The sequence below is a fragment of the Xiphophorus hellerii genome, chromosome 6, assembly GCF_003331165.1.
Source record: "Xiphophorus hellerii strain 12219 chromosome 6, Xiphophorus_hellerii-4.1, whole genome shotgun sequence".
In the NCBI taxonomy this organism is placed as follows: Eukaryota; Metazoa; Chordata; class Actinopteri; order Cyprinodontiformes; family Poeciliidae; genus Xiphophorus; species Xiphophorus hellerii.
Genome location: NC_045677.1, coordinates 12,307,253 through 12,319,902, shown reverse-complemented (window position 1 = coordinate 12,319,902; position 12,650 = coordinate 12,307,253). Strand labels below are relative to the sequence as shown.

At 40.3% G+C, this 12,650-nt stretch overlaps 1 protein-coding gene across 1 annotated transcript; it reads left to right on the top strand.

Annotated features, from left to right (window-relative positions):
* The first annotated feature begins 4,241 nt into the window (after positions 1 to 4,241).
* LOC116720888 (relaxin-3 receptor 1-like) lies at positions 4,242 to 10,453 on the top strand. The gene is made up of 3 exons (XM_032564322.1): positions 4,242 to 4,773; positions 4,884 to 5,327; positions 7,679 to 10,453. The coding sequence occupies exons 1-3, from the start codon at positions 4,573 to 4,575 to the stop codon at positions 8,291 to 8,293; spliced, it is 1,260 nt and encodes a 419-aa protein (XP_032420213.1). The 5' UTR covers positions 4,242 to 4,572; the 3' UTR covers positions 8,294 to 10,453.
* The last annotated feature ends 2,197 nt before the right edge of the window (positions 10,454 to 12,650 follow it).

The window sequence follows — 12,650 nt, the reverse complement described above, 5'->3', positions numbered from 1 at the left end:
AAAAAATCTCCCATCAACAGATTCTCCCACATTCAGACGCTAAATGCTTAGTTTTTTCCCATGGCTTTCTTGTATTTAACTCCATTCATCTTTCCATAAACTCTAATCAGGTTTCCTGTGCCTGGTTTAGAACAGCATCCCCACATCATAACGCTATCGCCACAATGTTTCACTGTGGCGATGGTGTGTTTTTGGGTATGCAGGCACACAGTATGTTTTAATTTGGGTCTTATCTCACCAGAGAATCTTCTTTCCAAGTGTTTTCTGCACACTTGTTAAATTGGGACTGCTAATGACTTCTTTCTTGTCTCTGTCTGCAGTTCCTCCAGAGTCATCTGCTTCACTAATAGCTTCACTCTTTTCTTGCCTTCCAGTGAAGGTTGCTCTTCAAGTATTGATAGCTTTGCAGGCCAGTGCTCGGGATATGGCTCCACAAACTAACCCTGCTTTAGATTTCTCCAAAAGTCTCTCTCTGACCTGCTTGCTGGGTTCCTTGGTCTTAAATACTAACACTGCACGTCCCCCTAAAGGCTGTTGGTTCACTAACGTACCTCAGCGGCCTTCGCAAAAAGTACTGACACACACTCAGTTGGACTCCTAATGAGAGTACAGAAATATTAACATGTAACACCCACTCTAAACTCGCTCCAATGGTTCTCTATCACAGTAAGATCCAAGCCTTTCTGACTCATCAGTGCAGCCATGGAAATGCCCCTCCCTGTCTACAATCTCAACACGTTCCCTGCCTTCCACATGGACTCCTTCACAGCAGAACAAAACTACACACAATGCAGAAAAAAAAATATTTTAATTTAAGTTGTAAATGTATTTACAGTATTTATAGTTTTATGCTACTGTTTCTAAGAATTTGTAGCACCTTCAGATTTGATCTAAAAATATATATCTGGTATAATAAGAAAAACAAAGTTTTGTTAATATTATTATTCAGCAGCCTGTTGCTTGCACTGGATTTTGTTAAGTGGTCTCAGAGTTAGGGGGCAAAAATACATGACATAATTTTCCTTCCACTTGATAATTATGCTACTATTACTCTGGGTCAAACTACATAATCCCCCCCTAAAAAAAACAACAACTTACATGTTAGCTTGAGGATGATCTTCACTGCTTACGCCGAAATTCAGGCAGAAATAGACAGGAAAGAAAACATTTGCTTTGCAGCTCCCGCGTCTTACAACAAGTGATGGATACTGTGAAGATGCATCTGCAGACTGTTTGTGGTTCAGCAGTCACGTCCAAAGGACTTGGAGCATGTTCAAGCACCAAACACTTCTAGCATCAGCTGTCAGCGAAACCTCAGTCCTCCCAGTTATTATCTCGAGTGGGCTCTCTGTGCGTGCTACACAAAGAACAGATTTACGAGATTTTTCTTTTTCAGCATCTCCTCACAACTGTGAATAATAGTTCAACTTCAGCTCCATCATAATCCATCTTGAATACTGTTTGAGTTCATATTCTCCAAGAACACTGGACAAAATGTTTAGAAAAAGGCTGCGCCGAGTGTGTTGTGTGATGTCTAGAGTCACACATTTGTGCACAGCTAATTATGATATTTTTGTTAACTTCTAATGACGTGTTTAAGTAAGAGAAACAAAAAACATAAGATCTTACAAATGTATGAGGTTTTTTTTGTCCATAATCAGGCTTTGCTGTGCTCTGGGCATCCAGGATCTCAGTATGTCTAAAGCGTTTCTGTAACAGTCCAGAACGAGTGCAGTGGCTCAAGGCGAGAGCTGCTAGGGTGCATTTAACAATTTAAGAAAAGAGGGATTTCAGCAAATCTAAACCAAAACTGCAAGTACGCTGCACAGCCTGGAGTCTGAAATGAATTATTGATCACACAACTTTAAACAATGTGTTCCTGTGTATTAATGGAAAGTTCAGAATCTGTGGGTAGAAATTCAAACAGAATCCGATTGTATCAGTTTTGAGCTGAGGTGCTGCTGCTGCCAGAAGAGAGAGAGAGAAAAAAAGAGGCCACAGGTGGGAAAAGATCATTCCGGGTATAAATGTTGCAAAGTTTGACCATCTTGAGGGTTTATGAGCTTTTGAATAAATAAATTTCACAACATAAAATAGTTGAACATAACTATATAACATTAATAAGTTAAACCTGTAATTTAACAAAATATTTTGACATCAGAGAAATGGACACAGTGAGCTATGTGATTTTGCATTTCCTGCTTTCCATTCAGTTTAAAGGGGTGGTGACCTTAAGAGGTCTTGTATTTTTTTGATAAGGTGACATTAAATATGAAATTCTAGAGCTGGTTCAAAAAACAAACCATAAATCTTGGATTAGTAGATATTATCGGTGCTGTGGTGTCTGGTTTGTGGATGCTAGAAAAGGACCCCAGAATCAAATCTCATATAAGACCCCTGTAATTTTGTGGCGGCTCTGCATTTAGCAAACTTTCAGAAAACAATCTTCAGGGGACGTTTAAAGTCGAACAACTGAACAAGCTGAACAACTTCAGGAAGTAATTTGGAGAGTCTCTAGGAATATTTCTAAAAGAAAATAGTCTGTCAAAAGTTCTATTTTTCTTTTACTGCCGGAGGTAGAAATTGGTGTTTGACAATGGAAGAAAAAAATTGAATTGAAATAAAAAATATTCTGTTTTCTCTTTACCTTTCTGAAAGTGTGTCCACATTGTTCAGCTTTTTCTGATGACGAATATAGATTAAAGTGACAATTAAATGATCGCGTTTAAAGGGTTTTTTTTTCTTGTCCTCCTTCATTTTTGATTTCATCTTTATCACAAGTTTTTGCCAGGATGTGCTCGACCGAGCAAGAACACTGAAGAGCAAGCTGGCTTTTATGATCCTTGCCAGGAAGCCCATTGCAGTGTCTGTTCGATACAAAGAAGGAAGGCGGAAATCTGCTCGAATAAAAGCCTGTGAGTCCGCTTCGGTGTGACAGAAGAGCTGTAGTTCAACTCCAAGCACCAATGTTTGCAAAACAAACAAAGAAAATCATCTCGCTTTTATTTTCCCTCATTTTGAGCAGCAACATAACGAGTTGAGAGAGAGGCGCTGCGTTTAAGATTCTTCCCCAGCTCTACTACTTAATTGCCTGTAAGAGTCTGATGAAAATGAAAGCCGACACCTTTAAGCACCTTGAAGAGCTGCTGCAGAATGTAAATGAACAGCTCCACAAGGAGGAGACGTTACCAGCCGAATGTACATCTCCAGCAGACTTGGTACTTGGTAAACATTCGATGAAAGCAAAAAACACATTATACATATTACTATAAATGTGTCCAAAGAGTTTAGGAGGAGAGCCTGTTATCAATAGCAGCTAAATGGCTGGAAAACCTCTCTAATATATGTATGAGAGATTGGTATGATTGAACCCACTGATTGTGAGATAATGACAGAATTTATTATTTAGATGCGTCTTAAGTCTCTCCTTGTCTCATTGCTTTTTCATTTGTATTCACAATCCTCCATGCTGAAATAACTCTAAAAAAAATTCCAATGCCTTCAGTCATCTAGAGTCAACCTCTGGGTAATTTAATCTCAGTACAAAGCCAGCTGCTCTTTGAAGGTCTCAGAGCTTTGGCAGAGAACATTGGAGAACAAACAGCATGATGGAGACCAAGAAATGGAGCAAATATGTCAGGGACAAAATTGTGGAGATGTTCAAAGCATTGTTTGGTTATAAAACAATGTCCCAGCTTGGAACACATCACAGACCACTGTTGCATTGCATTCGATGATAAAAGAACTAGAAAAAATAGCCTAAACTAATAAGGAGAGTAATAATCAGACAATCAACTAAGATGCACAAGACAACTAGAAGCTGAAGAGATCCACAGCTCGAGTGGAACGAAGAAAGACATTGTCAAGAAGAAACCTTTAAAAAATCTCAGTCAACGTGTGGAAGGGGTTCAGTTCAGTCAGCTGGGATCCACTAGTTGTGGTTATTACGTTCCCTGTCATATAAAATCTAAGTGAGAATCTAAGCAGAATCCTGGGTGTAAAATAAAATGATAATATGACAAAGACAAAATACTTCTCTTTTTCGATAATGAAGAAACAAGAATAAATAGCCCAGTAGTTGGTTTGTTTTTTTAATTAAAGTAAAAATAAAAATTGATAACAGCGGGATGATGAAGCTTTTCTCCCTGCCCTCCCTGGTCCTGTGATGATAATAACAGTTAACGGCGCTGACTGAGCTGTGCGCACCCACAGTGCGCCGTCCAGCGGCAGAACGAGAGCCCGTCGACTATAAAAGCATCCAGTCCGGCGGCTTTGCTCTTCACATTCTCAGGATGAAGAGGCTGATGGATCGTGTCAGTATAGGCTGATGCATTTTCATATCCCCCTTCTTTATTTTATTTTATTTTTTAAAATTATGGATAGCTTTAGTTTCCATTTGGAGCACCGATAACATGTGAGCGGAGAGTTTTTGGAGACCATATAAGCAGGAGGAGGAAGATGGGGATTTTTTGTCTCCACACCTGTGCGGAGGTTACTCTAACACAGGAGAAGGCTGGAGACCTTTCTTAAATAAAATTTAAACAAAGTGAGTCGATATTTCTCTGCACAAGCATGCAGAGCAACAGCAGCTCCCTCGGACCCCCCACCGGGCTGAGTGAGTGCGGGGGGCAGGAAGAGGAGATATCCGAGCTGGTCAGCCCGACAGGAGCAGGCTCCAACCTCCCGATGTTTAACCTTTCACTCAACTGCTGGCTTCTCATCCTCTCCAAGGAGTCCTCCCTGGATCTGCATGGAGACAGCGCCAACCTGCCAGTAGGTTTACTCAGAAGGCAGTAATTGTGTGCAGAGCCTCTCAGTATTTGCATTAATAAAGTTTATGACAGAAGTTCAGATGCTGAAACGGTACTTTATATTTGTGACAGGTGCGAGTCGTCATTGCTCTGGTCTACCTGGTGGTGTGCGTCCTGGGACTGGTGGGGAACCTCCTGGCGCTCTTCCTCCTACACTCCCGCCGCCGGGGCCACCACCACTCCGCCATCGACTGCTTCGTGATGAGCCTGACCATCACAGACCTCCAGTTCGTCCTGACCTTGCCCTTCTGGGCCGTGGACACTGTGCTGGACTTCCGCTGGCCCTTCGGCCGCGTCATGTGCAAGATCGTGAGCTCGGTCACCACCATGAACATGTACGCCAGCGTTTTCTTCCTCACGGCGATGAGCGTGACCCGGTACCATTCCCTGGTTACGTCCCTGAAGATGAGCAGCCCCAGGATCGCCACGGCCCGCGCCAAGTGGGTCAGTTCGGCCATTTGGGTGGTCTCTCTGGTGGCCACGCTGCCCCACGCTTTCTACTCCACCACCGTTCAGGTTAGCGCAATTGCACTGACTGCGTGGCCGATTTCTGTGACCGATTTTCTTTGGGCAATTTTGATTTTTCTTGAAGAAATCTAATTTAAAAAGCTGTCTGGATGCACTAAGAATTAAATAGTCTTAGCAATACGAATATTTGCAGTAAGAAAAAAAAAAAAAAAAGTTATGAACAGCAACCCAAAGTTACAAAACAGTCAGAGCCGGCCCAAGGTACAGGCAACTTCTTGGGCAGCCAGGCCTCATGGGACCCCCGGCCTCCATCATTGCTTGAATTATAACACAAACAATAGTTCCAGAATTTTAACATTTGTTTAACAAAGACAATACTACTGAATTAAATTTAGCAGTTTCAGCATAGATTGAATGTTTTAAGTTTTAACATTCAAATGTGACATTTAGAAGGAGTTGGCAAGTTTATTTTGTAAAAGTCCAAAGAATAATCTTCACGGTTTGATTGTTATGTTACCATACCTACAATTGGATGCTATGAGTTTAATATCTGTTTCAGCTCCTTGTGTTCACACCTCAGCAAATAATAATTAATTATCAGTGATTTGTTTTAAGCTCAGCCAGATTTCTCCCAAATTTCACTAAATCTGCTTCGAAACACTGTTAGTGCTGCTGATGTTCTTAACTAACAGGAGGAGGGGAGCCTAAATAATATTCTCCGTAAGGCCCCATAAACCTTGGGTCAGCCCTGCAAGCAGTATATCGAAAACTTACAATAGTGTCTGCAGGTTTTGGTGGAGAAGGTATCGGTAACAGAAAAAAGAAACTACAAAAAAGAACCACAGCACATCCCAATAAGTCATTTGCACACTTGTAGAAGTGCACCATATATTGCCAGTTCAGTTTACAAAATCAATTCAAAAACAGGACGAGACTTTAAATTATCTGGAAATCAATAATGATAAAGCCAAAACTTCACCTCTAATCTGACCCTTGACCCTGAGCATGTCAGAGGCCACACCAAGCATGTTTCTCACCTTTCCCCAAAAAGAATTGCTGTGTTTTAAAGAAACTCATAAGGCAAAGCACATAAATTCTTTTTAAAAAAAAAAAAACATATTACAATGTGGATAAGGCCTAAAAAACCTCAAAGTCGATGCATTATTTAGATTTAATGACATTTTATTACGTTTTAAAAAAATATTTTCAACTCAATTCAGTTGTTAATTGCTTATTCATTTTTATGTGAATGAAGAAGAAATTCATTCAATTAAAATATGTAAGTCAATTAAGCCATAACTAAAAGCTTAAACTACTTTTGTTTGTCTTCAATAGGTTTTTTTTTCATTTCAAACAACTGCTAACTGTCAAATTCTGACCAAAATAATAAATCACACCAATCATAAAATAATGGAGGAATTAAAACAAGACATGTTCAATAAAGAAAATATAGAACACCATGAGGAGAACCAATTGTTTTCACAAAAGAATTAAATGCAGCCTTTTAAATGATATATATATTTTAAATCAAACTGGATGTTTTATTACATGTACCTATTAATCAGTTGCAGTTGTACAAGAAACTTTCATGGATAGGACACTAAACTGTTCCTTGTCTTTGGAAGACACCGTCATTGAGAGAAAAAGTTCAGATTTTAAGCTAAGTGTTCAGTTTTTAAGTTATTCACTCGCTTATTGCAACTATACAAGAGCTTCAAGCAGCCTTTCCCTATTATAGGTAATCATTACTTGTTTATACTGGGTCCTGAGGAGATGTCACACTGTGTGTATGACATAGAGAGCTACACAGCCCTGCAGCTAAACAAGATTTCAGTATAATTTCAAAACAACGATTAAATCATCACAGAGCTGACATTTTAAACAGTCCTTAGTATCTTGGCAAACGGCACGGTTAACATGGCTGGTATTTCCAGCAGCACAAATTCAACAGTTCACTGGAACAAGTAAATCCAATATTTCCTGATTCAGCATGTTCCCTGGCAGACAGAATTGGATTCTTCGAATGATAACTTTGTTTTCATACATTTAGTTTCCTGTTATCAGCAGAAGTTTACCTGATGCTGCAGCCTAAACGAAAAGCCAACCTGCTTCAGTAGATGTTAGACGTTCCTGTCTAGAAGCTTCTGACAGCCCTTATTCTTCCTTTGACTTCATTTCTAAATACCTCTAACTGTGAGACTTCTTCTCAAGAAGAACTTTCAACACTGAAAAGTGTTGCTTTATGTCATGTCCTGGTCATGGTTGTGTAAGGTGTATTGACAAAATGGAAACATCAGTCGATCCAAGATCGGATTTCTTAATGTATTTATAGTCTTAACCTTTAATCCCGAATTGCTTCCTATTTTGACGAGCATCTTCTCGTTCTGTTGTGTTCCCAGGTGTCTGCAGATGACGAGCTCTGCTTAGTTCGGTTTTCAGACTCTGACTCAGGTCACTGGGATCCCCAGGTTTTGCTTGGGCTCTACCAAACACAGAAGGTCCTTCTAGGCTTTGTAGTTCCCCTGATCATCATTTCCGTGTGCTACCTCCTCCTGCTGAGGTTCATCCTGAGCCGGCGCATCGTGGGCAGCTCGGTTGGCAACGGCAGCGGCACGGACAAGTCGGAGCACGAGAGAGGACGCCACCGCAAACGCTCCAAAGTTACTCGTTCCGTCACCATCGTAGTCCTGTCCTTCTTCATCTGCTGGCTGCCGAACCAGGCTCTCACCCTGTGGGGGGTGCTCATCAAGTTTGACCTTGTGCCCTTCAGTAAGGCCTTCTACAACACCCAGGCATATGCCTTTCCGCTGACTGTGTGTCTCGCCCATGCCAACAGCTGTCTCAACCCAGTGCTCTACTGCCTGATCCGAAAAGAGTACAGGGCCGGACTGAAGGAGCTCCTTCTGCGAGTTTCTCGTAACGCCCGGAACGTTCTTTCTCTGGCTCTGAGAGGAAGGAGAGTGGAGGAGGCACCTCCCAGCACGGTTGTGATGCACAAAGACATCAATATGTGATTTATTTTGTTGCTTAGACGATTGGGAAAGCTGTGATTACATTATTTTTGTTATAAAGAGGATATCTGAACAACAAACTAAACCTAATTTGTCAATAAGCCTTAGGGGTTGACATAGTGTATTTTGTTAACTTTGGAGACAGCCAGGCTCTTTGTTTTCCCCAGCTTTCATCTCATCCTCCTCTGTTGGTGCTTGACATTTCAAATAGGTCTCATAGCAGCTTGTGAAACAATAACTGGTTTAATATTTAAGTTGGATAACTCAAGCTTAAAGTAGGCTTAGCGAGAGGGAAACAATCTGGTCTCAATTACGAAAGAAATGCCCAGCTAACGTATTTAAAGCTAATTGGCATCACCAGCGGAAATGTCAGTACCAATCTTTTTCTTTTTGCAAGCCAGTGATGACTGACAACAAGTTATGCTTCCATACAAACATTAAAGCAGCACGTTGCGGACATACAAACTGACCAAAGCTTAAAGGGACATCTAAATATTGCATTTGTCACCACTATTAACGCCTGACAAACAAAAAGACCTCAAAAATTGGCCTAACAAAATATAGGATTTTGATTTACTATCAGGGACAGAATTGAACAAAGATCTATGGGCTACATGGTAGACCTAATAGTTTTATGATTGCAGTATAATAATGGCCACTAGGGATGTCCTGATCAGGATTTCATTTATCCCTTGTACTGATTCAGGTAACGAATATGTGCCAAGACAGAGCTTCAGTCAGATACATCATTAAAGTCATTTAAATGATTAAAAGAGTTATTAGCTTTAAAGCAGAGTGCGTGAACGAAAGACAACATTTCATCAGCACATATAAGGTCTGAAAAAGCACAGTGTGTTCATTCACATTGCATGTGCTGCAGTATCTTTTTTCCTGAAAGCCACAGATATTTTTTTACCAACTAGGGTTTCTGTTGGATAGCGACAACAGAAAGCTAACGACCAGGTAGGTTAGCTAATGATCTGATATTGCAGTAGGTCCCTTTCTTCACTTAATCACACCTCTCAATTAATCTTTTACTGAAATATTAGGCTAACACTAACATGTTTACTCCCTATCTTGACATGACTTGTAGACAATTTAGGTAGAGACTTGAGTGTTGTTCCAGTTACACCTGTGACTAGCCTGTGTTATATTTTAAACACCATTATAAATGGAAAAGACATTTTGGCTTTCAAGGAAAACCCATGTTTGTTATGTCAACAGAATCAACTGTACAGCCTGTAATATATTTTTGTGGCTCATTCACACAAAACAACTTAATCACAGAAATGCAGGCTGATCTCGGGGCCACCACATGGTAGATCAAGCACAAAATTGCCATATTTTTCTGGAATACAATTTAGCTATAAAACTGAATAAAGTGACAGATAAAGCTTTACCTCTGCTGTTGATTTACAGTAAGAACAAAAGATGAAATGATCAAACGCACAGTTTTCCGTTTTAAAGAAAACCAAATTCGGTGATTTAGAAACCACCTGCTTTGAAGCGACGTTTGATCAGTGTTTACTGATCCAGATTCATATAGTGTGAGTATCACACTATATGAATAAATTGTTTCACAAGATATCATGAGACTTGACTTTGTTGTCAGCACACAGAAATGTCCCTGTTATTATAACAATATTAATCCTATAAGCCCAACAGAGCCACATTTTTTGGTGCATTGTAGCTCATAGTGTTGCTTATTTCTCCCCACAGTTATGTGATGAAATCTGAGCTGCTCCTTGTTGGGTTTAATGTTCTCCTTTGTAAAGAAAAAAAAGTAAAAAAACAAAACAGATCTGCTAAAAAAACATCAGGATAATCAGCAGAAATGATACCCTCTCTCTCCAACAGTTTTGCTTGAAGTCACATGGACAGAAAACCACCTTTCCTGATGTTTTCTTTTCTAGCTGTTGTTATTTTGACTAAATTCACGTCCATTTCACCCCTTTATAACAGTCGTGAAATAGTTGAATTTCAGTGACCCACTCCGCCACTCCCTTGTGCAGTGAAACAACAACTCCTGGTCGGCTGCCAATCTGTGTTTCACACTGCCGTTCATAACTGTCGTTGTCGTCGGCTCTGTTGTATCGATGTGAATAGTTTGGTGAATTCACGTATGTCCTGTGGCATTAAATAAAGCGAACGGACAAAAGAGTTCACGGACGTTTCGACAAAGTTAATCTCCCCTGCAGCCACAACAGCCTCACGGCGACAAGCTAAATGAGTCACTTGCACAAAAGCCGTTCCACATTTTGCCCTTTTGCAACCTTTAAAATTTCAACACGGATAACCTTCTTGCGGTCACGCTGCAGATGAGTAAAGCTCCTGACGTGGCGCAGGCTCTGTGACAGCTCAGCCATTGTGTGCCAATCTGGAGCTGATTACTTCTCCAGTCCGAATCACAGATTTCCTCATATATATATTCTCTTTTGTCTCTGGTGTTGCTAAGAAGAAGAGTGGGGTCTCCAAGGAAACGTCCAGAATTAACTTTAAGACACAAAACAATAAAAAGTGAATTGTTAAAGTACAAATCTGATTAAAATTACAACCCTCTCCAACACAACGTGCGATCGGGAAACAGGCAGAGGTGTGCATAAATGAGTACAAATTAAGTGAGGCGGTGAATTCAGCGCATCCTCTCACACATTACTGGTCGTCTCAGGGCTAATTCATGCAAATCAACAAAGACCTGACAAAGCCAAGGGCAATCTCACGTGTACCAAGTAATTGGTTGTCAACTACAAAGAGCAATTCTAATAGCAAGAGATGAAAAAGCACTTGAAGAAACTCTATTGAGTAGTCACATCTGAGATACACGTTCAGCCTGGATTGTTCAAGGTTTGAAACAATCAGGCTGAAGGTGCTTGTTCCTCAAGAGTACGCGGTTAAATGGGATGAGCATGAATGATAAAATGGGTCAATGTCAGCCACACTTCTCACAGCAGGAGTGACAACAAGCAGGTGGAGCTGCTACTGAAGAAAAACGTATGTTTAAATACATCAGGACAACTGTTCCTTTGTCCAAGAAAGCTTATGTATATATGAGAAAAAAAAAATCTAATCTTTGGTTCAGCCTTGTGGAGCTTACATGGAGACTTTAAATGCAATCAAAATCCAAAGGCGACGTGAAAACTGATTTCTACAGACTGAAAATATTCTGTACACCCTGAAACTCAGCGTGGAATCAGTTTAATCAGAGGAAAAGCAGCCAGGTCAAGAGTGAGCACTCACAGTTCAACACAAGGAGGAAGAATGTGCCGTACGAGAACATGGGTAGTTCTTGCACAAACCTTAAGATCATGGATATAATGTTAGATTGTTTTTGAATTGTTATTATGCACTTTGTTCATTCTTTATCCATGTTGGAATGATGGTACAACGAGCAACCTGTAGGAAATTTGTTGGAATGACCAAGAAGCCTGTTGTGCACTGGAGCCACCAGAAAACCAGTGTCCTTGTTCACTCTGTAGTGAGTTTTAACATCAACCTGAGCTGAAGCCCCTAATAAAGCACCAAAAGCACACGTATTTAATCTGCAGTCATCCACGCACAGAAACCCAATGACCTCCTGGAGCAAAGGTTTATCAGAAGATGGAAAGATTGAGCAATTTGAGCAGAATAACAGGAAGACTCTTCAGAGGAGTCAAGGTGAAGCTTTCAAACAGACAACTTTATCTGCACAGCACCGCTCACACATATCAAAGTGATGAACAGAAAACTAAAGGAACAAAGAAAAAAGGAAAACACATTAAAGACAAAATATCTTTAAGCGTAAGAACGTAAGTGCGTTCTGACGCTTGAAGTGCATAAGGACACACGTTAAGCATCCTGTAAAAAAAACAAGAGAGAGTTTATGATTTAAGGCATAAACAAAAGGCTAAGACAAAGTAGAAACACACAAAAAACAATTAAACAACTTTATGGAGTAGCTGCAGTTAAGAGTAATCTTCTCAGCTCCATTCTTCTATTCTTTGACAAACACGGAGCAAACATGTTGAAGGTCTGATTAAAATGAGATTTATTCTCCTGATGTCGGTCAGGACTATAGTGGCAGTGGTTGCACTCACCTGATTGGCTTTTACATGTGCAAAAAAAAAAGACTCTTCTGCATCAAGCCGGAGGAGCAACAACCCATGTAAAAGGCCGCTCCGTGTCACTCGGCCGAAAAATTTGAAGGACCTCAACTAATTGTGATTAGAAGAGCAATCAAGAGTGAGCTTCAGCATGCAAGAGGAACATTTAAGCAAGCATTAGTCAGCGTGTTTGCAGCTATTTGAGTTTGAAAGTATTGTTTTCACCCTGAATGACTTTAAAAATCCATAATAAATTCAAACTTGCATCTTGCATTAAAAAT

Excerpts from the sequence above, each read along its gene's own strand:
- LOC116720888 (XM_032564322.1), top strand. The coding sequence starts at position 4,573 with ATGCAGAGCAACAGCAGCTCCCTCGGACCCCCCACCGGGCTGAGTGAG. Across the intron at positions 4,774-4,883 it reads GAGACAGCGCCAACCTGCCA|GTGCGAGTCGTCATTGCTCT; the intron begins GTAGGTTTACTC and ends TATTTGTGACAG. Across the intron at positions 5,328-7,678 it reads TCTACTCCACCACCGTTCAG|GTGTCTGCAGATGACGAGCT; the intron begins GTTAGCGCAATT and ends TTGTGTTCCCAG.